The sequence below is a fragment of the Callorhinchus milii genome, unplaced genomic scaffold, assembly GCF_018977255.1.
Source record: "Callorhinchus milii isolate IMCB2004 unplaced genomic scaffold, IMCB_Cmil_1.0 Scaffold1, whole genome shotgun sequence".
Lineage (NCBI taxonomy): Eukaryota > Metazoa > Chordata > Chondrichthyes > Chimaeriformes > Callorhinchidae > Callorhinchus > Callorhinchus milii.
Window position 1 is genome coordinate 137,639,448 of NW_024704742.1, and position 27,669 is coordinate 137,667,116.

The following is a 27,669-nucleotide window of genomic DNA, read 5'->3' on the forward strand; positions in this document are numbered from 1 at the left end:
ACACAGTCACTATTTTATAGTAAAATCTCCTGAAACACTTTGAGATATCTTGAAATCATGATAAGGCGTTGTATCAAATGCAAGAATTATTATTATTCCAAAACAAGCACAGTCACTACACTTCACAGTAACAAACATCCTGTGAAGAGTATTCAGATGTTTAACCATGTGATGATGCGCTGCATCCAATGGAAGCATTATTATAACTAATGTGCTTTGTCAGATGTAGTGACTGTGTTTTTGTCAGCAAACGCTGCAGCCAGTCAGTGCGCAGCAAATCCCCCACACCCAGCAGTGATGTGGGCGACCAATTCATCTGGAGGATTGCTGGCCAGGACCCTCGGAGAAATCCCACCTTGAGACCTACATGAATATGGGGAAGGTCTCGTCTCCTCATAGCCCACTCCTCTGGCTGCCCCTTTTGCTTGGCATCCAACCTTGCCACGATAAAGAGCTCTGAGACGCTGTCCTGTGTGAATACAAGTTGTTGTTGGATTTACCCCATTTGTGGACCATCCGAGATTTGAGGGCAAAACATCTCAAGGGCTGAGATGAGGTGGAATTTTGCGATTCTGTTGAGCCTTTGAGAACATGGGAACCCGTGACTCCCAATAACAGTGTTTGTTTGGCTGAAACATGATCTCATTCTTTTTCTTCACTCATAGATTCAAGACGTCTCCATCCTGAGGCCAAGAAAAGAAGGAGCTCTGTATAGTTCCCGCTCTCTCACCTGTGCCTGTCTCCAGTGGCCATGAAAGTGTCTCGTACAAGATCACAAGAGCTTGAAGTCAGGCAGAGCTTCTGATGATCGAGACCTTTTGGCCTATAAGATCTCATCCTTGCAGTAAGCGCCAGCCTGCAGTCCTCCCATTATAGCATTGAGCTGCTTCGACGACGTTCACAGTCACCTCCTCTGTCCCCCCGGCTTGGCAACAGGCTACGCCACTATGAAGCATTCCGAGACGCTGCCCCATGTGAAGGGCGCTGAATAAATGCACTGTTGCTGTTAGGTTGAAGGTTATGACCTCCAGCAGCCACTCATGTCAAAGCCTTCCATGTTCTAAATAGCTGTGTTTGAAAAGATGACTTCTTTCCTCTGTTCCAATCGTTGCAGTGAGAATCCTGATCTCACCGTTCTTCTCACCCACTGTGAAACGCTCAGTGTATTCAGGGGTTGTGCTCATCCCGTGCCTTCAACTTCACACATCTCATCAACTCCTCGCGGCTTCCTGGAATCTCATCCTTTCCAATGGGTTGTTGGAACCTCCAACCTCCAACCTTGAAGAACATCGTTGATTCCAAGACATTGAATGGGACTCTCTCATGAACTCCTTTTGCTACTAAACCTGTGCTCCTTAGTAAATATTCTGTTTTCCAAATGACTGAATAAAATACTTGTGAAGGTATCACTCAGTCGTGTGGGTTAGTGTGTCTGCAGGCGGGTGAATCTGTGGTACAATAATCGAGTCCTGTAGCTTAGTGGTCCTGTAGCTTTGAGCTCTGGCCTCGCAAGTGAGAGGATCTGGGTTCAATTCCCGGACAGGGTGAAATGATCGGTAGTTTCCTGACTTCACACGCCTCTGTTTAAGTTGATCGCTTTTCCGGAAGGTAATAATCCCTTAAAAAAAGTTGTTCACTCAATCCACGACTGGCACTGATGTGTTCAATTCGCTGCCGCATTTTGCCGACAAAATATAGAGGCAATGCACCTGACAGTATATTCTGTGAAGCGATTTCAGACGTCTCAAAGACGTGATAATGCGCTATATCCAGGGAAGGATTATTACAATACAAAATGACAATACAACATTAGATTGTATAGCGCTGTACGTTTCCTCCACGTGCCTTTGTTTACCTATCAGACAGTGGGAACTAAACAGGTCAGTCGATCGCTTTTAGTGTAATACTCTCTTCAAAGAAATTGTTTTTAAAGTAATTTGGTCACTTTGTTTGTGGGACACTGCTGTATGCAATTAGCAGCTGCATTTCTCCTTAAAAATACCCAGTCAATGCATTTTACAGTATACTCTGTGAAGCGCTATGAGACGTCTCAAAGATGTGACAACGCATTGTATCAATTGTAAGATTTATTACAAAGAAAATGACAATACAACTTTAGATTTGTATAGCGCCGTTCACATTGGGAGGATATCCCAAGAGGTTGGACAGTCAGGCATTTAGATCCGTGCAGGAGAGTTGTTGGGATCAGGGATGGCGGAGGGCAAGGAGGGTCGGAGTGACAAACTGACAAATGACGCTCTGTCTATCTGGGACCAGGGCTCCCTCTGTCTACTCGTCCTCCTTGACCTCTCTGCTGCCTTCGACACCATCGACCACTCTACCCTCCTCCACTGCCTCCTCTCACCTCAACGTTCATGGCTCTGTCCTTGACTGGTTCAGATCGTACCTCTCACACCGCCTCCACTTCATCTCCACAAACGGCTTCTCCTCTGGGATCCCCACCGTCTCGTGCAGTGTTTCTCAGGGCTCTGTCCTTGGTTCCCTCCTCTTCAATATCTATATGCCCCCTCTCGGTGACATCATCCGCAGACATGGGGTCAACTTCCACACGTATGCAGATGACACCCAACTGAACCTCTCTGCCTCCACCCTGAACTCCAGGACCACTGCTGTCCTGACAGAATGTCTGTCAGACATCAAGTCCTGGATGAGAGCGAACTTCCTTCAGTTGAACGTCAACAAGACCGAGGCTCTCCCGATTGGCTCCCGTCAGCACCTCCTCACCTCAGGCGCTGACAGCACCACCATCCATGGTTGCACACTCCACCTCACTGAGCAGCACGGAACCTCGGGGTCTTGTTTGAGCCAAACTTTCCTTTCTACCCCACATATGCATCACGACCCGCTCTGGCTTCCCACCTCTGCAACATCGCCCGGCTCCGCCACTGTCTCACCCCGCAGGCCGCTTTCATTACATCGTGGCTTGGCTTTGCAAACCCATTGCTTCTCGGCCTCCCCAACTCCTCCCTCCATAAGCCGCAGATCATCCAGAACTCTGCAGCCTGTATCCTCTCCCGCACTAATCTCCATGATCTTATCCTCGCCTAACACCACTGGCTTCCCATCACCCAGAGGATACAGTTCAAGACCCCGGTCCTCACATTCAAAACCCTCCATGGTCTTGCTCCCCCCCACCTCTGTGACTTTCTAACCACCTACCATCCTGCTCACTCCCTCTGTTCAGTGGGCTCTGCCCTGCATCATGTTCCCCGCCTCACTTGCGCTACTATTGGCAGGCGGGACATCTTCCACTCTGACCCCATCCACTGGAACTCCATCCCGCAGTCCCTCCGCATCGCCCCCTCCCTTGCCAACTTCAAGACCCAACTCAAGACCCCCCCTTCGACATTTCTTTTGATCTCCCTGCTTCCCCCACTGCCCTCCACACTCCCCGACCCCAACCCCCAGTTCGGGTCCGTAACTCTGTCTGTCCAGCAATTTGGGACGTCCTCACGACGTGAAAGGTGCTTTACAAATGTAATTTTGTTGTTGTGCTGTTGCTGTAGGAGAGTTCCCGAAGGCAATGTCGAAGCAGCGGATCTTGAGACGTACCTGGAAAGAGGCGAGGGTGGGAGCGCAGTGGAGAGACTAAAGGGTGGGGTTGGGTAGAGTTCCAAAGGGTGGGGACGGAGAGGCTGAATGCCCACTCCTGATGGTGGGCAGGAGGGCAGACCTGGTGTGGGCCGAAGCCTGCTGTGTGGAGGGAGTGCGCAAATTGATATGGGTTAGCAGGTCACAGAGGTAGGAAAGAGCGAGGCCGTGGGGGCCCTGAAGGCAAAGATGAGGATTTTGAACTCTATCCTCTGCGGGAAGTGGAGCCAGTGACGCCGGGCGAGGGTGGGGGTGACAGGGTCACAGCGCCAGGTGCAGGAGAGGACATGAGCTGCAGAGCTCTCAAGGCCTCCACCATATACAGACATACAGAGAGACACACTCACACAGTGAGAGACCAACACAGAGAGAGACTCACATACACTCACGTCACAGGGAGAGACATATTCACTCACAGACACAAAGAGAGCGAAAGACAAAAACAGTCACTCACACAGAGAGTGACGCAAACACAGACACGGAGAGAGACACACACACAGACACATAGAGAAAGATGAACACATTTATTCACACACACACACAGAGACACAATCATAGACACACAGAGAGCTGCCGTATAGAGCCCCAGTAAAGAGCGATCACCAGCACAGACAGCAGAGGGGGGGAAGGCTTCTGTGCCGTAAACCAACAAATCACATGGACAGCGGCTCCACTTCTCTGACCTTAACATAACGCAGGAAGTCAGTTTGGCTCAGTCAGTCACACTCTCACCTCTGGGTCTAAAGCCTGGGTTCGTGCCCATGTCGGGATTGTGCTCAGAGTCCAGGCTGATGCTCCAGCCCAGGGGGAGCTGTACATCGTCAGAGTTGCCGTCCTTCAGATGAGACGTTAAACCAAGGACATGTTTAACTGACATTAAAGATCCATCGACACTGATGGAAAAGAGAAGCGAGTTCCTCCCGGCTTCCTGCGCGACAATCAACCAGATTAATGGTTCACAAAAACAGTGTTATCGCTGTGTGCAAACTCGCTGCTGTGTTTGTCCATGAACACAGTCACCATCTGTTGAAGACCTCTGAGATTTTAAACCATTACAGGTTCTGTATCAAAGTACAGAAACATAAAGGTCATTGAAACATTTATCTACAAAAAATGTTCTACATTTATTCTACAAAAGTTGCAGATTTTAACGTTTGGCATTTTTTGCTGCAGTTACACCTGACGGCCACTGAGCCAAAGTGGCGCTGTGCCATCGCGCATCACAGAGCACACACTGCAGTTACCACTGGCGGCCGCTGTGGCGCTGTGGCGCTGTGGCGCTGTGGCAGCCGCCGTCACAGAGCAATCACGTGGCCAAGAGGCGGGAAGAAAATGAAGGGCAACAACAACATTAAATGTTTAAAGAGCCGATCCCCTCCTGAGCCCCTCCCCCTGAGCCCCTCCCCCTGAGCCCCTCCCCCTGAGCCCCTCCCCCTGAGCCCTCCCCCTGAGCCCCTCCCCCCGAGCCCCTCCCCCGAGCCCCTCCCCCCGAGCCCCTCCCCTGAGCCCCTCCCCTGAGCCCTCCCCCTGAGCCCCTCCCCCTGAGCCCCTCCCCCCGAGCCCCTCCCCCGAGCCCCTCCCCCTGAGCCCCTCCCCCTGAGCCCCTCCCCTGAGCCCTCCCCCTGAGCCCCTCCCCCCGAGCCCCTCCCCCCGAGCCCCTCCCCCCGAGCCCCTCCCCCTGACCCCTCCCCCTGAGCCCCTCCCCCAGAGCCCCTCCCCCAGAGCCTCTCCCCCAGAGCCTCTCCTTTGTGCCTCTCCCCTGAGCCCCTCCCCCAAGCCCTCCCCCTGAGCCCCTCCCCCCAAGCCCCTCCCCCTGAGCCCTCCCCTGAGTCCCTCCCCCTGAGCCCCTCCCCTGATCCCTCCCCCTGAGTCCCTCCCCCTGAGCCCCTCCCCCTGAGTCCCTCCCCTGAGCCCCTCCCCCTGAGTCCCTCCCCCAGAGCCTCTCCTTTGTGCCTCTCCCCCTGAGCCCTCCTCCTGAGCCCTTCCCCTGAGCCCCTCCCCCCAAGCCCTCCCCCTGAGCCCTCCCCCCAAGCCCCTCCCCCTGAGCCCCTCCCCAAATCCCCCCACAGGAGATCTTCCACAGGAGTCCCCCCACATGAGTACAGATAAAGATGAGATGTCTGTCTGGATGTCCATCTGCGTTCCATATCGGAGACGTCGGTTGTAAGCGAAGTTGTTAACAAACAATAAACATCAAGAAATAACACGTAGTAAATTCTTGCAAAAAAGATGTTAATGGTTTGTTTAACAAATCTGGGCGGCCCACAGGTCGGGGGTGGGGGGGGGGGCGGGGTGGGGGATTAGGACTGACTGGGGGGCTACAGCAAGTTATCACCTCTGCCTCTCAGGGCTGCTCCCAGATACACAGAGAGAGAGTCACAGACAATATGAACTGCGGGGCCTCAGGGTGAGGGAAGCCCACTTCCCCCTCGAGCCGCACCGCGCCCGCACATCCTGGGCGGCTCCGCTCACAGTCGTGGCAGCGAGTTAACAGCCGGTGGCAGCGCAGAGGCCCCGAACTCACTGTGTGTTTAGCCGTTTGTAGCCGAGGGGATGTCCGTAGCGGACTCCGCGGGAAAATTGTGGTCCACTTTTCTATTGGCCGAGATCATACCCCATCGGGTGTCAGTCTGGCGAGTCAGTAGCACTCTCGCCTCTGGGTCAGAGGGTTGTGGGTTCACGCCCCACATCAGGACTTTCTGTTCACCATCCAGGCTGACACTTCAGTGCCGTCTTGGGGTCGCCCTTCATTGTCACAGGTGAGTGTACAATCCATCCTAATGTACAGCAATTCCCAAGTGTTGGTGGTTTGGATAACCCACAGCATAGGGATGGGTTTCTGCGCGTGTCAGACACCCGACTAACGAAAAATACACCGATACCTCTGCACAGACACAGTGGGGAAAGAGCAGGGATTTGGATTACCGTATAGAGCCCCAGTAAAGAGCGATCACCAGCACAGACAGCAGAGGGGGGGAAGGCTTCTGCGCTGTAAACCAACAAATCACATGGACAGCAGCTCCACTTCTCTGACCTTAACATAACGCAGGAAGTCAGTTTGGCTCAGTCAGTCACACTCTCACCTCTGGGTCTAAAGAACATAAGAACATAAGAATTAGGAGCAGGAGTAGGCCATTCAGTCCCTCTAGCCTGCCCCGCCATTCAATAAGATCATGGCTGATATATTCTAACTTCACCTCCTGCCTTATCCCCATATCCCTTAATCCCTTTAACCGCAAGAAATCTATCAATCTCAGTCTTGATTATGTTCCATAAATTCACTACCCTCTTGAGTGAAGAAATATTTCCTCAACTCTGTTCAAAAAAGCTGACCCTCAACTCAGTGCGAAATGACTTACCCCTAATTTTAAGAATGTGAACCCCTGCTTATAGTTTCTCCAACCAAGGGAAAAAGTCTCCCACTATCTATTCTGTCGTGTTTCCTCCGGCTCCGGTCTGCTCCCCATCCCCCGCCCAACCGCCCTACCATCGGTGGCCGGGCCTTCAGCCTCTCAGCCCCGAGGCTCTGGAACTCTATCCCCCGGTGCCTTCTCCGCCTCCTCCCTTTCCTCCTTCAAGGCCGGTCTCAAGACCTTTCTCTTTCACCGAGCCTTCCGCTCCCCTTTTGACTCTCTACCCCCTCCTCGCTGCCTCCCTTCCCTCCCCTCACCCTGACCATTTCCCCCCCAATGCTCGGGTCCCGACCCAACTGTCCAGCGCCTTGGGACGTCCTCCCGATGTGAAAGGCCCTCTATAAATGGAATCTTGTTGTTGTTGTTGTTGTGGTGCCCCTTAATAACCTTATAGGTCTCAAAAAATCACTCCTCATTCTTCTATATTCTAGAGAATATAGGCCTAAATTACTCAACCTATCCTCACAACTCACCGCCCTCATCCCAGGTACCAACCTAATGAATCTACGTTGAACCCACTCCAAGGTGAGTACATACTTTCCTAATAATAATAATAATAATAATCCTTGCATTTGATATAGCGCTTTACACGTCTTCTAGACGTCCTAAAGCGCTTCACAGAATATACTGTAAAGTGAATTGACTGTATATTTGTGGGCGAACGCGGCAGCCAATTGCACACAGCAATGTCCCACAAACAGTCGTGGATTGAAAATGACCAATTTGTTATTGTTTTTGGTTTTGGAGGGAATATTATTAGGCTCTGTGTGGAGTAAGGAAACTTGCCCAAGGTTTCGCCCTCTGCCTGGAATTGAACTCAAGTCTCTCACTTGCAAAGCGAGTGCTCTAACCACTGAGCTACGGGACTCCACGGAAGGTGTGTTGGTCTCCTTAAATAAGGAGACCAACACCCAATACTCTTGGTGCGGTCTCACCAGGGCCCTATATAGCTGCAGTAAAACTTTCCTACTCTTATATTCTAACCCTTTTGTAACAAATGCCAACATACCATTAGCCTTCCTAATTCCTTACTGTACCTGCAAACTAACTTTTTGTGACTGGTATACAAGGACACCCAAGTCCCTCTGAACGCTAACACTATCGAGTCTCTCCCCTTCTAAAAAATAATCTGCTCTACTGTTTTTGCCACCGAGGTGATGACTTCACAGTTCCCTACATTATACTTCATCTGCCTCCTATTTGCCCACTCACCTGCCTATTTATATCTCGTTGCATTTTTTTAATGTCGTCCTCTGTGTTTACCCTCTCTCCTAGTTTAGTGTCCTCCGCGAATTTAGATATATTAAGTTTGATGTCCTCATCTGATCGTTGATGTAGATTGTAAAAAGATTTGTTAAACATGATTTCCCTTTTGTAAAGCCATGTTGACTGTCTAATTATCTTGTCATCCGCTAAGTATCCCACTAAGGATTCTAGAATTTTCCCTACCACCGATGTCAGACTAACTGGTCTATAGTTCCCCGTCTTTTCTCTCCCACCCTTCTTAAATAGTGGTGTGACATTTGCGATCTTCCAATCAATGGGAACCGTTCCAGAATCCAAAGAATTTTGGAAGATCAGACACAAGGCCTCCACTATCTCATGAGTTACCTCTTTTACAACCCTAGGCTGCAAACCATCAGGTCCGGAGGCCTTGCCACTTTTTAATGCCAACAATTTCTCTAGCACTAATTCTTTGCCAATGTAAATTTCCCTAAGTTGCTCCCTATCATTAGCCCCTTGGTTCATCTCTATCTCTGGTAGTAAACTTCTTGTGTCTTCTAACATGAAGACAGAAGCAAAGTATTTATTTAGGGACTCTCCCATATCGTTATCCCCCATTATAATTTTTCCTGTCTCTGCCTGTATTGAACCCAATTTACTTTTGCTAGCCTATTCCTCTCAATGTATTTATTGATGTATTATTATTATTGATGGGTTCGTGCCCATGTTGGGATAGTGCTCAGAGTCCAGGCTGATGCTCCAGCCCAGGGGGAGCTGTACATCGTCAGAGTTGCCGTCCTTCAGATGAGATGTTAAACCAAGGACCTGTTTGCCTGACATTAAAGATCCCTCGACACTGATGGAAAAGAGAAGCGAGTTCCTCCCGGCTTCCTGCGCGACAATCAACCAGATTAATGGTTCATTCAACTTCTGGCTGTTTTTGTGATATCGCTGTGTGCAAACTGGTTGCTGTGTTTGTCCATGAACACAGACACGATCGGTTCAAAACCTTTGAGACTTCCTAACATTACAGATTTTGTATCAAATACAGAACTGAACGGGTTATTAAAACATTTGTTCACTTCTTCAGTGAGAGAGTAGGAAACTTATGGAACGTTCTCTAGGGAGATGGTAGAAGTAAAGAGTATTGTTTGTTTTTAGAACAAATTAGAAGTTCAGAGTAGTAAACTAATGGAAAAGCCTCCCTAGTGGAAACAGAAAATTTGTTTCGAGAAAATAATAGAAAATAATATCTCAGGATACACTTTATAAAAATAATAATCCCTCGAAAACAAAAAACAATAATAAATTGATCATTTTCAATCTACGACTGTTTGTGGGACATTGCTGTGCGCAATTGGCTGCCGCGTTCGCCCACAAATATACAGTCAATTCACTTTACAGTGTGTTCTGTGAAGCGCTTTGGGACGTCCTCCCAACGTGAAAAGTGCTATATCAAATGCAAGGATTATTATTATTATTATTTATAGATCTGAAATTATAGTTTAGGAAATGATATGTCAAGCGACTGCCAGGATGGTGGAAGGCGAACGAGATGGAGCTTTGTCTTCCTTCACCAGCAAATTCTTGTGTTCCCATGTAAACGTGGCCAATATAAAAAGGGTGTGAAATGTAATAGAGCATTAAAAGTCACCCAGTTACTGTGACAGGGGGTGAGGGCGGGTTAGTGTTGGGGACAAACATAACAGAGCATCAGAACATAGCGGATGCGGAGGGTGGAGCTCTGGTGGTGACCACAGAACGAGAGGAGGAAGGAAAGAGAAGGGTGACCAGCTGTGCCAGTGCGAGGCAGACGTGCGCGGGGAAGGAGTGTGTCCTGAGTGAGGGACGATGATGCTGGGAGCTGTGCTCTGTACCCTGGTCCTGTCAGCCTCGGCCTTCCGTACGTACTTTCCAATCAGAAACCTGACTGGCTTTAATTACTGCTTTACCTTTTACTGGAATAATTACAGTCATGTGATATCTCCTGCAAATAAGATTCCCGTCTCTAAACTGAACAGAACTGTGTTACTCACTGAGCCCCACAGTGTAAGTGTTTGCCTCACCCTTTGGAACTCCATCCCACAGTCCCTTCCCCTCACCCCTCTCTTGATGTCCTCCCGACATGAAAGGTGCTATACAATTTGTTGTTGAATCGGTGATCTTCCCATCCTGCGCAGAATACTGTCTGTGATGAGGTGAGCAGGATACGTCCCTCTGGGGACAAAGTGCACATCTCATTCCAGACACACAGACATTTCCAGATATAGGTGGAATTCTGAGTAGTTTGGTTTGAAGACTCTTCAGCGCAGTGATGAGTTTCCTCTGTTATCAGACACCCGGCTGATCGCAAACAAAGTGTCTGTGCCGGCGCTAGTTCTCACTGCAGCTCTGTATTCTACTGCAGTTTCTCACTCTTAAAATGATGGTATTTTTGTAGCATGAAAACAGCCCCTCCGCCCGTTCATTCCATTTTAAACAGTATTATTTGCTTCACCAGCTGCTCAGTCTTACCCTGTGTCTCGCTCACTCTCCCTCCCCCCAAAAAACATTTAATATTCCTCCTCTTCAAACATCTATCCAATTCCTTTCAAAAGACTTGACTGTGGATTCATGTAGCTCAGTGGTTTGCACACTCACCTCAAAGGTGAGAAACCTGGGTTCGATTCCCAGCAGGCGAAAGGTTAGGCAAGTTTCCCTACTCCACAAGCTTCTGTTTATCTAGAAGTAAGTAAGAACCCGGTTGTTAGTCGATTGGCAGATCACTTTTCTGGGGGTATTAATTCCTTCAAAATAAATGATATTAAATTGGTCACTCAATTCACGACTGTTTGTTGGTCACTGCTGTGGACTATTGGCTGCTGCATTTCTCCCACAAAATATACAGTCAATTCACTTGAGAGCATATCCTGTGAAGCGCTTTGGGACGACTCAAAGACGTAATAAGGTGCTATATCAAATGCAAGGGTTACTTTATTATTATTGATGGACTTTGCCTCAACTCCGGTTTGTTACCTGTCTGCTTTTATGTTGTGTTCTGGTTCACATTACACCATGTGTGTCCTCACAGGGCTCAGTAAGAATGGCTGGACGATGGAGATCCCCGATACAGTGACCGGCAGTTTAGGGTCACCGGTCACCGTGTACTGCAAGTTCACTCACCCTCACCCCAGATACACAGGGAACATCACCATCATGTGGAATGCAGGAGGGACTGGTCCTGTGTATATTAAATATACAAATTATAGGCCGGATTCACAGGGAAAGTACCAAAATGTCATTGATGTAAACGAGGGAGAGCGATATCGAGTGATTGGGGATCCGAGGAGGAACGACGCCACAATAGAGATAAACCAACTGAGGGGAGAGGACAATAATAAGCTGTTGTCCTGTCGTGTGGAGCTCCAGGGTGAGGACGGAAAGTTTGAAACTGGCCCCAAAACACGTCTGATTGTTACAGGTGAGGAACGATGGGAAGTGGGAATGAGACGTGACGTTCCTCACTGGGGCCGGAGTCAGTGGGAAGTGTCCCGTCCCAGGACGGGCAATAGAGAGCCAGTGTTCCCTGTGATGGACGGTGTGTAGCAGGGAGCTGACAGGTGACAGTGAGTGAGCGGCTGCAGGGAGGGAGGGCTGTGCTGTACACTGACCTGTCACTGAGCACCTGGAGGCTGAGGCGGCCTCACTGTTGGGTTGTCTATTTGCCGAGGCCCCTCACATGAGGACCTGGATTCAGCAGCTGGTGATCAGTAAGCCTGGGACGGCAATGGATCTCGAGAACATCAAGGTGGCTGGCAGGTCACAAACTGCCCTGTAAGGTTCTCCCACCACAAAGCCGGTGTAAAGCAGGGACTGGCTCCACAGTGACATACCAGGCCACAGGACGTCGGGCAGGAGTCAACCCTCTGTGGGGGTCTCTAGTCTGGTTCCTGAGCCAGGCGGTCGCAGTACTCCAGGGCACTGCTGATTTGGCATCAGCCTCATTGGCAGACCAGTCACTGGGCGCGACCATTCCCACTCAGCTCAATAACACCACAGATCTACACAAGCAGCAGGAAGCTTGCCACACAGTGCCGTCACTGGCCAACTGTGCTGTGGAGTCCTGTAGTGTAGTGGTTAGAGCACTCGCCTCACAAGCGAGAAGGCCTGAGTTCGATTCCCGGCAGTGTCAAACCTTGGGCAAGTTTCCTTACTCGACACGCCTCTGTTTACCTATCAGTAAGTAGGAACGTGGTTGTTAGTCGATTAGTGGATCACCTCGGGGGGTAATAATCTCTCCAAAAATAATTTTAAAAAGAATTTGGTTGCTCAATCACCGATATTTTGATGCAACACTGCTGGCGCAATTGGCTGCTGCATTTCTCCCACAAAATATGCAGTCAATTCACTTGAGAGCATATCCTGTGAAGCGCTTTCGGACGACTCAAAGACGTAATAAGGTGCTATATCAAATGCAAGGGTTACTTTATTATTATTGATGGACTTTGCCTCAACTCCGGTTTGTTACCTGTCTGCTTTTATGTTGTGTTCTGGTTCACATTACACCATGTGTGTCCTCACAGGGCTCAGTGGGAATGGCTGGACGATGGAGACCCCCGATACAGTGACCGGCAGGTTAGGGTCACCGGTCACCGTGTACTGCAAATTCACTCACCCTCACCCCAGATACACAGGGAACATCACCATCATATGGAATGCAGGAAGGACTGGTCCTGTGTATATTAAATATACAAATTATGGGCCGGATTCACAGGGAAAGTATCAAAATGTCATTGATGTAAATGAGGGAGAGCGATATCGAGTGATTGGGGATCCGAGGAGGAACAACGCCACAATAGAGATAAACCAACTGAGGGGAGAGGACAATAATAAGCTGTTGTCCTGTCGTGTGGAGCTCCAGGGTGAGGACGGAAAGTTTGAAACTGGCCCCAAAACACGTCTGATTGTTACAGGTGAGGAACGATGGGAAGTGGGAATGAGATGTGACGTTCCTCACTGGGGCCGGAGTCAGTGGGAAGTGTCCCGTCCCAGGACGGGCAATAGAGAGCCAGTGGTCCCTGTGATGGACGGTGTGTAGCAGGGAGCTGACAGGTGACAGTGAGTGAGCGGCTGCAGGGAGGGAGGGCTGTGCTGTATACTGACCTGTCACTGAGCACCTGGAGGCTGAGGCGGCCTCACTGTTGGGTTGTCTATTTGCCGAGGCCCCTCACATGAGGACCAGCAGCTGGTGATCAGTAAGCCTGGGACGCGGCAATGGATCTCGAGAACATCAAGGTGGCTGGCAGGTCACAAACTGCCCTGTAAGGTTCTCCCACCACAAAAAAGCCGGTGTAAAGCAGGGACTGGCTCCACAGTGACATACCAGGCCACAGGACGTCGGGCAGGAGTCAACCCTCTGTGGGGTCTCCAGTCTGGTTCCTGAGCCAGGCGGTCGCAGTACTCCAGGGCACTGCTGATTTGGCATCAGCCTCATTGGCAGACCAGTCACTGGGCGCGACCATTCCCACTCAGCTCAATAACACCACAGATCTACACAAGCAGCAGGAAGCTTGCCACACAGTGCCGTCAATGGCCAACTGTGCTGTGGAGTCCTGTAGTGTAGTGGTTAGAGCACTCGCCTCACAAGCGAGAAGGCCTGAGTTCGATTCCCGGCAGTGTCAAACCTTGGGCAAGTTTCCTTACTCGACACGCCTCTGTTTACCTATCAGTAAGTAGGAACGTGGTTGTTAGTCGATTAGTGGATCACCTCGGGGGGTAATAATCTCTCCAAAAATAATTTTAAAAAGAATTTGGTTGCTCAATCACCGATATTTTGATGCAACACTGCTGGCGCAATTGGCTGCTGCATTTCTCCCACAAAATATGCAGTCAATTCACTTGAGAGCATATCCTGTGAAGCGCTTTCGGACGACTCAAAGACGTAATAAGGTGCTATATCAAATGCAAGGGTTACTTTATTATTATTGATGGACTTTGCCTCAACTCCGGTTTGTTACCTGTCTGCTTTTATGTTGTGTTCTGGTTCACATTACACCATGTGTGTCCTCACAGGGCTCAGTGGGAATGGCTGGACGATGGAGACCCCCGATACAGTGACCGGCAGGTTAGGGTCACCGGTCACCGTGTACTGCAAATTCACTCACCCTCACCCCAGATACACAGGGAACATCACCATCATATGGAATGCAGGAAGGACTGGTCCTGTGTATATTAAATATACAAATTATGGGCCGGATTCACAGGGAAAGTATCAAAATGTCATTGATGTAAATGAGGGAGAGCGATATCGAGTGATTGGGGATCCGAGGAGGAACAACGCCACAATAGAGATAAACCAACTGAGGGGAGAGGACAATAATAAGCTGTTGTCCTGTCGTGTGGAGCTCCAGGGTGAGGACGGAAAGTTTGAAACTGGCCCCAAAACACGTCTGATTGTTACAGGTGAGGAACGATGGGAAGTGGGAATGAGATGTGACGTTCCTCACTGGGGCCGGAGTCAGTGGGAAGTGTCCCGTCCCAGGACGGGCAATAGAGAGCCAGTGGTCCCTGTGATGGACGGTGTGTAGCAGGGAGCTGACAGGTGACAGTGAGTGAGCGGCTGCAGGGAGGGAGGGCTGTGCTGTACACTGACCTGTCACTGAGCACCTGGAGGCTGAGGCGGCCTCACTGTGGGGTTGTCTATTTGCCGAGGCCCCTCACATGAGGACCTGGATTCAGCAGCTGGTGATCAGTAAGCCTGGGACGCGGCAATGGATCTCGAGAACATCAAGGTGGCTGGCAGGTCACAAACTGCCCTGTAAGGTTCTCCCACCACAAAAAAGCCGGTGTAAAGCAGGGACTGGCTCCACAGTGACATACCAGGCCACAGGACGTCGGGCAGGAGTCAACCCTCTGTGGGGGTCTCTAGTCTGGTTCCTGAGCCAGGCGGTCGCAGTACTCCAGGGCACTGCTGATTTGGCATCAGCCTCATTGGCAGACCAGTCACTGGGCGCGACCATTCCCACTCAGCTCAATAACACCACAGATCTACACAAGCAGCAGGAAGCTCGCCACACAGTGCCGTCACTGGCCAACTGTGCTGTGGAGTCCTGTAGTGTAGTGGTTAGAGCACTCGCCTCACAAGCGAGAGGGCTTGGGTTTGATTCCCGGCAGTGTCAAACCTTGGGCAAGTTTCCTTACTCGACACGCCTCTGTTTACCTATCAGTAAGTAGGAACGTGGTTGTTAGTCGATTTGTGGATCACCTCGGGGGGTAATAATCTCTCCAAAAATAATTTTAAAAAGAATTTGGTTGCTCAATCACCGACATTTTGTTGCAACACTGCTGGCGCAATTGGCTGCTGCATTTTTCCCACAGTCAATTAACTTTGCAGTATATTCTGTAAAGCGTTTTGAGATGTCTCAATAGCGTGATATCAAATGCAAGTTTTATTATTATTATTATTATTATGCTGTTTCCGCTGGTTGAACTCCAGCCTCACACACACCCACACAAGCCTTGCACTTGCCAACATGTGCATAATACTCTCTGAATTGGATACTCAGAGTGGATATATATGTAGAACTCTCTCTCTGGTTTAGATACTCTCAACAATGGTGACAGATTTCTGTATGTATCAGGCAATTGGCTGCCCCAACACATGAGGAGGGGTTGTCTCCATGGATCTACACCATCTGAAATGGTTGTTCAACAACAACAATAACGTCCATTTATATAATGCCCCTCGTGCAGGGCAGCATCCCAGAGCCTTCATAACCATTCAGGGTAGTTCATCTCAGTAAACTGGCTGCAAAACAGTCACTACACTTGCCTGTAATCATGTTATTGGTCCTATAAACATCCCAGGTTTTGTGTGTGAGACATTGTGCTGCCCACAGGCTCATAGAGGGTGAGTGAGGAGCACAGGCCTGAGGGAGATGGTGCCATGAAGAGCAGGTAACATATCCAGGATTTCACAGTGTGTAACATGTACTCTGTCACACTGACTGCTCTGCACTATTCCAATCCTGTTCCTGTCTCAGGTCATGAAGAGAAGCTCCGGTCAGTGACTGGTACCAAGGGAGGTGATGCCACACTGCCCTGCTCCTTCAACAGGCCCAGCACATACCAGAATCGTGCCACAGTCACAGTGCTTTGGAGGAGAGGGAGGCCACATGGGCAGCTGGTGTTTAATTACACTCTTGGCCTCACCGCCCACACCAACTCCAGGGAGTCAGAGACAGTGAATGAAGGAAATCGCTACAAGCTGGTCAGGAATGTGGGAGATGGAGACGCTTCCCTGAAGATCAGGGGCCTGGAGTTAAACGACACCGGACGGTATTTCTGTCACGTACACGTCATGTTTATAATGGAAGGATCCCATCAGGACCAGGTGACACAGGACATGTCACGGCTGCAGGTTGTTGGTAAGAGATCTCTTGTCTCTGTGGGACACGGAAAGGGGTGAATGAACCGGTCATCACTGACGCAATGTTACAGACGAGGTTTGTCTCATTCCTTACCCTGTTCCTCATGTGTTAATTAGCACAAGAAACATGGTATCAAAAGGAGGAGACTTTAGTTTGTTACTGGGGGCAGGGTTTCCTTCCCACTTGTCCTGTTAACCCTACAAGCTAAAGCCTTGGGCTGGACAACCAGCGGGAAGCTTGGCAATGACAAATAATGTATTTTTGACTGGATCCAGGATTGGTCTGGATGAAGAAGGTCCATCTGATCTTAACCTTACAGAACCCCCCGCTCCCACCCCCACCACCCCAATCACTTTTTAAATGAGTCCCAGTGTCCTGGCGTCAGCCACCATTCCTTTCCTCTCAGATACATCAAGAGGTCACAGGGTCAGGGTTGTGATGGGCAAAATAAGAACAGATACCAGGAAGTATTTCTTTGCCCGGAGGGTAATTAATGGCTGGAAGTGGTTACCAGGAAGGGTGGTTGAGGCCGGACACTGGGACTCATTGCAGAAAGAGTTCGATTTAGTAACATCGACAGTGTAGTTAAGGGTCGGAAGGTTGAGATCAAATGGACTTTCTTCACACAAACCTCTTTTGTGATCGTATGACTGGGAGCAGGGTTTCTGCACACTTGGCTCCTGTTAACCCTGCAAGCTAAAGCCAAATATACAACATACTGATGTTTTACACATTTGATATTAAATGTTTCTCATTAACAAATATCTAAAGAAATTTCACAAGATACAACAACAAATTACATTTATATAGCGTCTTTCTCGTCAGTTGAACATCTCAGAGCGCTGGCGACCCGAATAGACCCGAATATTAAACAAATGAATTTTGAAAGTGTTTGAAATGGAACATTATGAACAACCTGAAGATATACAAGAAAAGAGAAGGAATTAGAATAGAGAGCACCAGTGGGGGAGTGAGCACCAGCACAGACACGATGGGGAGAGAGCAGGGAATGGGGTTAGAGTAGAGAGCTCCAGTGGGGAGTGAGCACCAGCACAGACACGATGAGGACAGTTGTTTGGTTTGAATAACTCTGTGTTTCTTTATACCTGAAGCTCCGGCCGTCATCCTGAGTCTGTCCCTCGTGGCCGGTGATGGAGTCGGAGTTGACATCGTGTGCACGGCTGAGGGGGAACCACCGGCCAACATCACATGGATCGACCCTGAGAATAACACGCTGCCCATTAACACCAGCCACACGCCAGTCACACACTTAGTGGACAAACATCAAACCGTGGGGGAGATCCGGGGCCCGAGACTGAGGGGAAGTTACCGCTGTGTAGCTGAGAACACACAGGGCAGAGACGCCCGAGACATCCTCGCACCTGGACCACAGAGTGATGGGGACAGACAGAGCGATGGCAGCTTCATCACTGTGATGCTGAGCCTGATGCCAGCAGCTAAATGTCTCTTTCTGTTGGTGATCGGGATCGTTCTTGTCTGTAATACACAAGGTTTGTCAATCCTTTGCTGTTTGTATCTTAAATACAAAACCACTGAAGCTCAACTGGTTATGATATATAACACAATGCCGTACAGTCACTATTTTACAGTAAAATTCCCTGAAGCACTTTGAGATATCTTTATTATGTCTAAACAAGCACAGAAATCACGACACTTCACAGTAACATCCTGTGAAGAGTATTCAGATGTTTAACCATGTGATGAGACGCTGCATCAAATGGAAGTATTATTATAACTGAAGTGCTTTGTCAGATGTAGTGATCGCATTTCTGTCAGCAAACGCTGCAGCCAGTTAGTGCGCAGCAAAGTCCCACACCCAGCAGTGATGTGGACGACCAGTTGATCTGGAGGATTGCTGGCCAGGACACTCGGAGAAACTCCTTTCTTTTTTCTTATTGTGTCGTGTGATCATGAGCCTGGAGAGCACGACAACTGAGCCAAGCTAACTTTCTGTCTCTCACATTAATCTGACTATTAATATATCAATTGCCCCTCCATCTCTGAGGCCTGAAATTCCAGCCGGACAGACCATTCGGGCTTTAACTTTGTCACAAGTCTTAATAACTTCCCAATTACTCCTCTATCACCTCGTACCCCACTGCTCTGCCCATCCCCCTTTGCTCAGCTAACACAGGGCTGCTGTGCGTCGCCTGACCCCTCCACACCAGCATCAGTGGCCGTGCCTCCTGTCACTATGGCCCTAATCTCTGTAACTCCCTGCCTCAGTTCCTGTTTTTTTACAACTCATTATATTGAAATCCCACCTTGATACCTACCTGAACATGGGGTAGGTCTAGTCTCCTCAAAGTCCACTTCTCTGCCTGCCCACTTTGCTCAGGTAACACAGTCCAGTGTAGGTGGGATGCTCGGAACTCTTAAACATGGTGTTGGGTTTCAATATTGTCTTTGACTGTGCCTATGGTTACCTCGCCCTTCAACCTTGCCACTATACAGAGCTCTGGGACGCTTTCCTGTGTGAATACAAGTTGTTGTTGTTGTTGGATTTACCCCATTTCTGTACCACCCTGGGTTTGTGGGCAAAACATCTCAAAGGCTGAGACGAGGTGGAATTTTGCGATTCTGTTGAGCCTTTGAGAACATGGGAACCCGTGACTCCCAATAACAGTGTTTGTTTGGCTGAAACATGATCTCATTCTTTTTCTTCACTGATAGATTCAAGGCGTCTCCATCCTGAGGCCAAGAAAAGAAGGAGCTCTATATAGTTCCCGCTCTCTCACCTGTGCCTGTCTCCAGTGGCCATGAAAGTGTTTCGTACAAGATCACAAGAGCTTCAAATGAGGCAGAACTTCTGATGATCGAGACCTTTTTGCCTATAAGTTCTCATCCTTGCAGTAAGCGCCAGCCTGCAGTCCTCCCATTATAGCATTGAGCTGCTTCGACAACGCTTACAGTCACCTCCTCTATCCCCCCGGCTTGGCATCAGGCTACGCCACTGTGAAGCATTCCGAGACGCTGCCCCATGTGAAGGGCGCTGCATAAATGTGTGAAGCCGGGAGAGGAAAAGAAGCCGGTCAACTTTGCAGAGACAACAACCTTCACTGCTTGGAGGAACGTTCAACCTTGAAGAACATCGTTGATTCCAAGACATTGAATGGAAATCTCTCATCAACTCTTTTTGCTACTAAACCTGTGCTCCTTTGTAAATATTCTGTTTTTAAAATGATTGAATAAAATACTTGTGGAAGTATCACTCAGTCGTGTGGGTTAGTGCGTCTGCAGGCGGGTGAATCTGTGAGACATTAATTGAGTCCTGTAGCTTAGTGGTTTGAGCTCCTGTCTCATAAGCAAGAGGACCTGGGTTTGATTCCCAAACAGGGTGAAATGTTTGGCAATTTTCCTTCCTCCACGTTTACGTATCAGACAGTAGGAACTAAACAGGTTAGTCGATCGCTTTTAGTGTAACACTCCCTTCAAAAAAATTGTTTTTAAAGTAATTTGGTCACTTTGTTTGTGGGACGCTGCTCTGTGCAATTGGCTGCTGCATTTCTCCTTAAAAATACTCAGTCAATGCATTTGACAGTATACCTGTGAAGCTCTATGAGACGTCTCAAAGTTGTGACAACGCATTGTATCAATTGCAAGATTTATTACAAAGAAAATGACAATACAACTTTAGATTTGTATAGCGCCGTTCACATTGGGAGGATATCCCAAGAGGTTGGACAGTCAGGCATTTAGACCCGTGCAGGAGAGTTGTTGGGATCAGGGATGGTGGAGGGCCGGGAGGGTAGGAGGGTTGCCGAAGGCCAGGTTGAAGCGGAGGGTCTTGATACGTGTCTTAAAGGAGGCAAGAGAGGGAGCGCAGTGAAGGCACTGTGGGATGGAATTCCAAAGGGCAGGGGCAAAGCGCCTGAATGTCCGTTGCCGATGGTGGGCTGGGGTGGCAGACATGGAGCAGGCCGAAGCCTGCTGTGCTGAGGGATTGGGCAAGTTGATATGGGGTTAGTAGTCACAGACGTAGGAAGGAGTGAGGCCGTGGAGGGCCCTGAAGGCAAGGACGAGGATTTTGAACTCTATCTTCTGGGGCATGTAGAGCCAGTGAAGCCGGGTGAGCATTGGGGTGATAGGATCACAGCGCCAGGTACAGGAAGGGACACGAACTACGGAATTCTGGATGATCAGCAGTTTGTGGAGTGAAAAGTTGGGGAGGCCATCAAGCAGGGAGTTGGCATAGTAAAGCCTAGATGAAATAAATGGATGATGAAGATTTCGGCGACCTGAAGGGATGAGACAGTGGCGGAGTGGGGATGTTGAGGAGATGCGGAGAGCAGAGTGTGTCATGTCTCGGATGTGGGGCAGAGAGTACAGATGAGGGTCAAACAAAATGCCAAGGTTCCAGACTGTCTCAGTGAGGTGGAGTGTATATTCTTGGATGAAGATGCTGTCAGTGCCTGAGGTGTGGAGTCGCTGACGGGAGCCAATCAGGTGGGCCTCAGTCTCGTTGACGTTCAACTGTAGTTAGCTCTCATCCAAGACTTGATGTTGAGGGGATGGAGGGACTGGACAACGAGGAGCGATTAGATAAACTGGGCATGTTCACACGGGAGGAGAGAAGGTTGAGGGCGATATGATTACTGTTCTTTAAGATTCTGAAGGAAATAGATAATGTAGATCATGACAAGCTGTTTTATTTTGTACTGCACAATGGAAACAGTGGACTAAGACTGAAGGGGGTAAATTCAGAACAATTCTGTGGAAACACTATTTAAGTGACAGAATAGTAAACTAATGAAAAGCCTCCCTAGGGACACAGTGGAAACAGAAAATGTCATTAAAAAAAAAGATGCATTTCTGCTAGAAAATAATATCTCAGGATACAGTGTGTAGTTTGGGACATGATATGCCAAGGCACTGCCAGGATGGTGGAAGGCGAAGACCCCTTGGTCTTCTTTCGCCTAACAAATCTTTATGTTCTTATGATGTTTGACAGACATTCTGTCAGGATAGCATTGGTCCTGGATTCAAAGGTAGAGGCAAGGGTGGAGGCAGCGAGAAAGACCATAAGACCATAAGATGTAGAAGTAGGAGTAAGCCATTCAGCCCCTTGAGCCTGCTCCGCCATTTAATAAGATCATGGCTGATCTTCTAACTTAATTCCATTTACCCGCCCTATCCCCATATCCCTTAATTCCTCTATCCTCTAGATATCTATCAACCTCAGTCTTGAATATGTTCAAGGTCTGAGCATCCACAGCATTCACAGTTTACTCAATCTCTCCTCATAGGCCAATCCCCTCATCCCAGGAACCAATCTAGTGAATCTACGTTGTACAATTCTGTACCCCCTCTAAGGCGAGTATGTCCTTTTTAACACTACCTAGTCTCTCCGCCTCTAGAAAATAATCCGCTTTTCTATTTTTACCAACTAGGTAATAACTTCACACTTCCCCATATTATACTCCATCTGCCACATTCTTGCCCATTCACCTCGCCTGTCTATTTTCCTTTGCATTCTTCATTTGTCATCCTCACAGCTTACTCTCCCAACTAGCTTTGTATCGTCCGCGAATTTAGATAGGTTAAGTTCTATTTCCTCATGTAAATCATTGATATAGACTGTAAATAACTGAGGCCCAAGCACTGATCCTTGTGGCACCCCACTAGTCACATCCTGCCAATCTGCGAAGGAACTGTTGAACATTACTCTCTGTTTTCTTCCTGTTAGCCACTCTCCAATCCATGCTAATATATTTCCTTCAATCCCATGGGTTGTAATCTTATGCAAAAGTGTTATATTTGGCATCTTGTCGAATGCCTTCAGGAAATCCGAATACACCACATCTGCTGGTTTCCCCTCTATGTAATCTGCCAGTTACATCCTCAAAAAACTCTAAAAGATTTGTTAAACATGATTTCCCTTTCGCAAAGCCATGTTGACTCTGCCTAATCATGTTACGATTTTCTAAGTACCAACAACGCCGTCCCTAATTAAGGACCCAATTGCCTGACATTAAAGATCCCTCAACATTAATGGAAAAGAGAAGCTAGAGCCCCAGTAAAGAGCGAGCACCAGCACAGACAGCAGAGGGGGGAAGGCTTCTGTGCTGTAAACCAACAAATCACATGGACAGCAGCTCCACTTCTCTGACCTTAACATAACGCAGGAAGTCAGTTTGGCTCAGTCAGTCACACTCTCGCCTCTGGGTCTAAAGCCTGGGTTTGTGCCCATGTCGGGATTGTGCTCAGAGTCCAGGCTGATGCTCCAGCACAGGGGGAGCTGTACATCGTCAGAGTTGCCGTCCTTCAGATGAGACGTTAAACCAAGGACCTGTTTGCCTGACATTAAAGATCCCTCGACACTGATGGAAAAGAGAAGCGAGTTCCTCCCGGCTTCCTGCGCGACAATCAACCAGATTAATGGTTCATTTACCTTCTGGCTGTTTTTGTGATATCGCTGTGTGCAAACTGGCTGCTGTGTTTGTCCATGAACACAGTCACTACCTGTTGAAAACCTTTGAGACTTCCGAACATTGCAGATTCTGCATCAACAACAACAACAACAACAAGATTCCATTTATAGAGCGCCTTTCACGTCAGGAGGACGTCCCAAGGCGCTGCACAGTTGGGTCATGACCCGAGCAGGGGGGAAATGGTCAGGGTGAGGGGAGGGAAGGGAGGGAGAGAGGAGGGGGGAAATGGTCAGGGTGAGGGGAGGGAAGGGAGGGAGTGAGGAGGAGGAAGAGAGTCGAGAGGGGAGCTGAAGGCACGGTCAAAGAGAAAGGTTTTGAGACCGGCCTTGAAGGAGGAAAGGGAGGAAGCAAGGCGAAGGCACTGGGGGATGGAGTTCCAGAGCCTGGGGGCTGAGAGGCTGAAGGCCCGACCACCGATAGTAGGGCGGTTGGGGCGGGGGATGTGGAGCAGACCAGAGCCAGAGGAACGGAGGGTACGGGCAGGTAGGTAGGGGGATAGTAGGTTGGAGAGGTAGGAGGGAGCAAGGCCGTGAATGGCCTTGTAGGTGAGGATGAGGATCTTGAAATCAATCCTCTGGGGGATGGGGAGCCAGTGGAGGCGAGCGAGGGTGGGAGTGATGTACTTTCCAATCAAATGCAGAAATGAAAATGTTATCAAAACATTTGTTCAATACTTCAGTGAGAGAGTAGGAAACTTATGGAAAGTTCCCTCAGGAGACGGTGGAAGCAAAGAGTGTTGTTTGTTTGAAGAATAAATTAGAATTTTTTGCTAATAAAAGAATATCTCAGGATACACTGTATAGTCTGGGACACGACATATCAAGCGACTGCCAGGATGGTGGAAGGCAAACGAGATGGACCTTTGTCTTCCTTCGCCAGCAAATTCTTATGTTCCCATGTAAACGTTGTTGATATAAAACAAGTGTAAAAGAGAATCAAAAGTCACCCAGTTACTGTGACAGGAGGTGAGGGCAGGTTAGTGTTGGGGAGAAACATTACAGAGCTTCAGAAGAAAGCGGATGTGTGGGGTGGAGCTCTGGTGTTGACCACAGAACGAGAGGAGGAAGGAAAGAGAAGGGTGACCAGCTGTGCCAGTGCGAGGCAGACGTGTGCGGGGAAGGAGTGTGTCCTGAGTGAGGGACGATGATGCTGGGAGCTGTGCTCTGTACCCTGGTCCTGTCAGCCTCTGCCTTCCGTACGTACTTTCCAATCAGAAACCTGACTGGCTTTAATTACTGCTTTACCTTTTACTGGAATAATTACAGTCATGTGATATCTCCTGCAAATAAGATTCCCGTCTCTAAACTGAACAGAACTGTGTTACTCACTGAGCCCCACAGTGTAAGTGTTTGCCTCACCCTTTGGAACTCCATCCCACAGTCCCTTCCCCTCACCCCTCTCTTGATGTCCTCCCGACATGAAAGGTGCTATACAATTTGTTGTTGTTGAATCGGTGATCTTCCCATCCTGCGCAGAATACTGTCTGTGATGAGGTGAGCAGGATACGTCCCTCTGGGGACAAAGTGCACATCTCATTCCAGACACACAGACATTTCCAGATATAGGTGGAATTCTGAGTAGTTTGGTTTGAAGACTCTTCAGCGCAGTGATGAGTTTCCTCTGTTATCAGACACCCGGCTGACCGCAAACAAAGTGTCTGTGCTGGCGCTAGTTCTCACTGCAGCTCTGTATTCTCATCCAGTTTCTGACTGTTAAAATGTTTGCATTTTTGTAGCACGAAAACAGCCCCTCCGCCCGTTCATTCCATTTTAAAAATTGTTATTTTCTTCACCAGCTGCCCATTCACACCCTCTGGCTCGCTCTCTCCCCCTCACCCCAAACCCTTTAATATTCCTCCTCTTCATACATCTATCCCATTCCCTTTGGTAGACTTGACAGTGGATTCCTGTAGCACTTGCCTCGCAGGCGAGAGGCATGAGCTCGATTTCCGGCAGGTCTGAAAGTTGGGAAACTTTCCTTACTCCACTCATTTTTGCTTACCTAGCAGCAATTAGGAACCTGCTTGATCCATCGACTGGTGGATCGCTTTTCCATGCGTAATAATTCCTTCAGAAAAAATAATAATAAATTGATCAATCAGTCTACAACTGTATGTGGGGCATCGCTGATCACAATTGGCTTCTGCTTGTTGTTCACAAAATGTACAGTCAATTCACTTTATGCAAAGCGCTTTGAGACGCCTCGAAAATGAGAAAAGGTGCTAGATCAAATGCAAGGATAATTATTATTATTATTCTGAGTGACGGAATTTGTCTCAACTCCGTTTGTGACAGAAAATTTCACAATCCCACCTTCTCTGTGTACAGACAGGGTTTTTAACCTCCTCTCAATTTCTTTTTTTGTGATGGTTTTAGATTAATTCCTGACTGGCTGAGGAGAGGATAAATCTATTTTTGTGAATCTCTGAACCTTTGTGACCTCTATCAGGTCACCCCTAACCTTCTCAGCCCTCGAAAAAAAAGCCCCAACCTCTCAAATCTCTTTTAGTAACTCAAAACCCTAATCCCTGAGTACATCACCAAACTGCAACTTTATCATTGCTTTTATATCCTTCTTACTGGGGGTCCCAAAACTGTCCACAATACTCCCAGCTGTGACCTAACCAAGCTCTTGTACAAGCTCAGTGTTACCTGTTGTGTTTATATTTGTGTTCTGGTTCACATTACACCATGTCTGTCCTCACAGGGCTCAGTGAGAATAACTGGACGATGGAGACCCCCGATACAGTGACCGGCAGGTTAGGGTCACCGGTCACCGTGTACTGCAAGTTCACTCACCCTCACCCCAGATACACAGGGAACATCACCATCATGTGGAAGGGAGACTGGACTGGTCCTGCGCATTTTAATTATACAAATTATGGGCCGGATTCACAGGGAAAGTATCAAAATGTTATTGATGTAAACGAGGGAGAGCGACACCGAGTGATTGGGGACCCGAGAAGGAACGACGCTACAATAAAGATAAACCAACTGAGGGGAGAGGACAATAATAAGCTGTGGTCCTGTCGTGTGGAGCTCCAGGGTGAGGACGGAAAGTTTGAAACTGGGCCCAGAACACGTCTGATTGTTACAGGTGAGGAACGATGGGAAGTGGGAATGAGACGTGACGTTCCTCACTGGGGCCGGAGTCAGTGGGAAGTGTCCCGTCCCAGGACGGGCAATAGAGAGCCAGTGTTCCCTGTGATGGACGGTGTGTAGCAGGGAGCTGACAGGTGACAGTGAGTGAGCGGCTGCAGGGAGGGAGGGCTGTGCTGTACACTGACCTGTCACTGAGCACCTGGAGGCTGAGGCGGCCTCACTGTGGGGTTGTCTATTTGCCGAGGCCCCTCACATGAGGACCTGGATTCAGAAGCTGGTGATCAGTAAGCCTGGGACGTGGCAATGGATCTCGAGAACATCAACAACAACAACAACAACAACAAGATTCCATTTATAGAGCGCCTTTCACGTCAGGAGGACGTCCCAAGGCGCTGCACAGTTGGGTCATGACCCGAGCAGGGGGGAAATGGTCAGGGTGAGGGGAGGGAAGGGAGGGAGAGAGGAGGGGGAAATGGTCAGGGTGAGGGGAGGGAAGGGAGGGAGCGAGGAGGAGGAAGAGAGTCGAGAGGGGAGCTGAAGGCTCGGTCAAAGAGAAAGGTTTTGAGACCGGCCTTGAAGGAGGAAAGGGAGGAAGCGGCGAAGGCACTGGGGGATGGAGTTCCAGAGCCTCGGGGCTGAGAGGCTGAAGGCCCGACCACCGATAGTAGGGCGGTTGGGGCGGGGGACGTGGAGCAGACCGGAGCCAGAGGAACGGAGGGTACGGGCAGGTAGGTAGGGGATAGTAGGTTGGAGAGGTAGGAGGGAGCAAGGCCGTGAATGGCCTTGTAGGTGAGGATGAGGATCTTGAAATCAATCCTCTGGGGGATGGGGAGCCAGTGGAGGCGAGCGAGGGTAGGAGTGATGTGGTCCCGAAGCCTGGTGCGGGACAGTACACGAGCTGCAGAGTTCTGAATGACCTGCAGTGTGGAGGGAGGTGCCGGGAAGGCCGGCGAGGAGAGAGTTCCCATAGTCCAGCCTTGAGGTGACAAAGGCGTGAACCAGGGTTTCAGCAGCGTGAGGGGTGAGGTAGTGCCGTAGTCTGGCGATATTCCGGAGGTGATGGAAGGCGGTGCCAGTTGTGGTGCGGATGTGAGGGAGAAAGGACAGCTCAGGGTCGAACAAAACGCCGAGGTTCCTGACTGGCTTTGAGAGGTGGAGAGTGCAGCCTTGGATGCTGATGGTGTCAGCGCCTGAGGTGCGGAGGCGCTGACGTGAGCCAATCAGGAGGGCCTCGGTTTTTCGCACGTTGAGCTGAAGAAAGTTGTCTCTCGTCCAGGACTCGATGTCGGACAGGCAGCTGTCAGGACATCGGTGGTCGTGGAGTTGAGAGTAGAGGAGGAAAGGTAGAGTTGGGTGTCATCAAGGTGGCTGGCAGGTCACAAACTTCCCTGTAAGGTTCTCCCACCACAAAAAAGCCGGTGTAAAGCAGGGACTGGCTCCACAGTGACATACCAGGCCA

At 49.3% G+C, this 27,669-nt stretch overlaps 1 protein-coding gene across 2 annotated transcripts in view; it reads left to right on the plus strand.

Moving 5' to 3' along the window:
- The first annotated feature begins 10,005 nt into the window (after positions 1–10,005).
- Positions 10,006–27,669, plus strand: part of LOC103188797 — a 30,159-nt gene continuing 12,495 nt past the window's right edge. Inside the window, exons 1-5 of one of the 2 annotated variants that reach the window (XM_042336154.1) lie at positions 10,006–10,152; positions 11,320–11,709; positions 12,812–13,201; positions 14,301–14,690; positions 16,271–16,654. In XM_042336154.1, coding sequence (XP_042192088.1) covers positions 10,101–10,152; positions 11,320–11,709; positions 12,812–13,201; positions 14,301–14,690; positions 16,271–16,654 — 1,606 coding nt within the window. In that variant the 5' untranslated portion in view covers positions 10,006–10,100. The remainder of the gene's footprint in view (positions 10,153–11,319; positions 11,710–12,811; positions 13,202–14,300; positions 14,691–16,270; positions 16,655–27,669) is intronic. The other variant, XM_042336161.1, reaches the window with a different exon arrangement.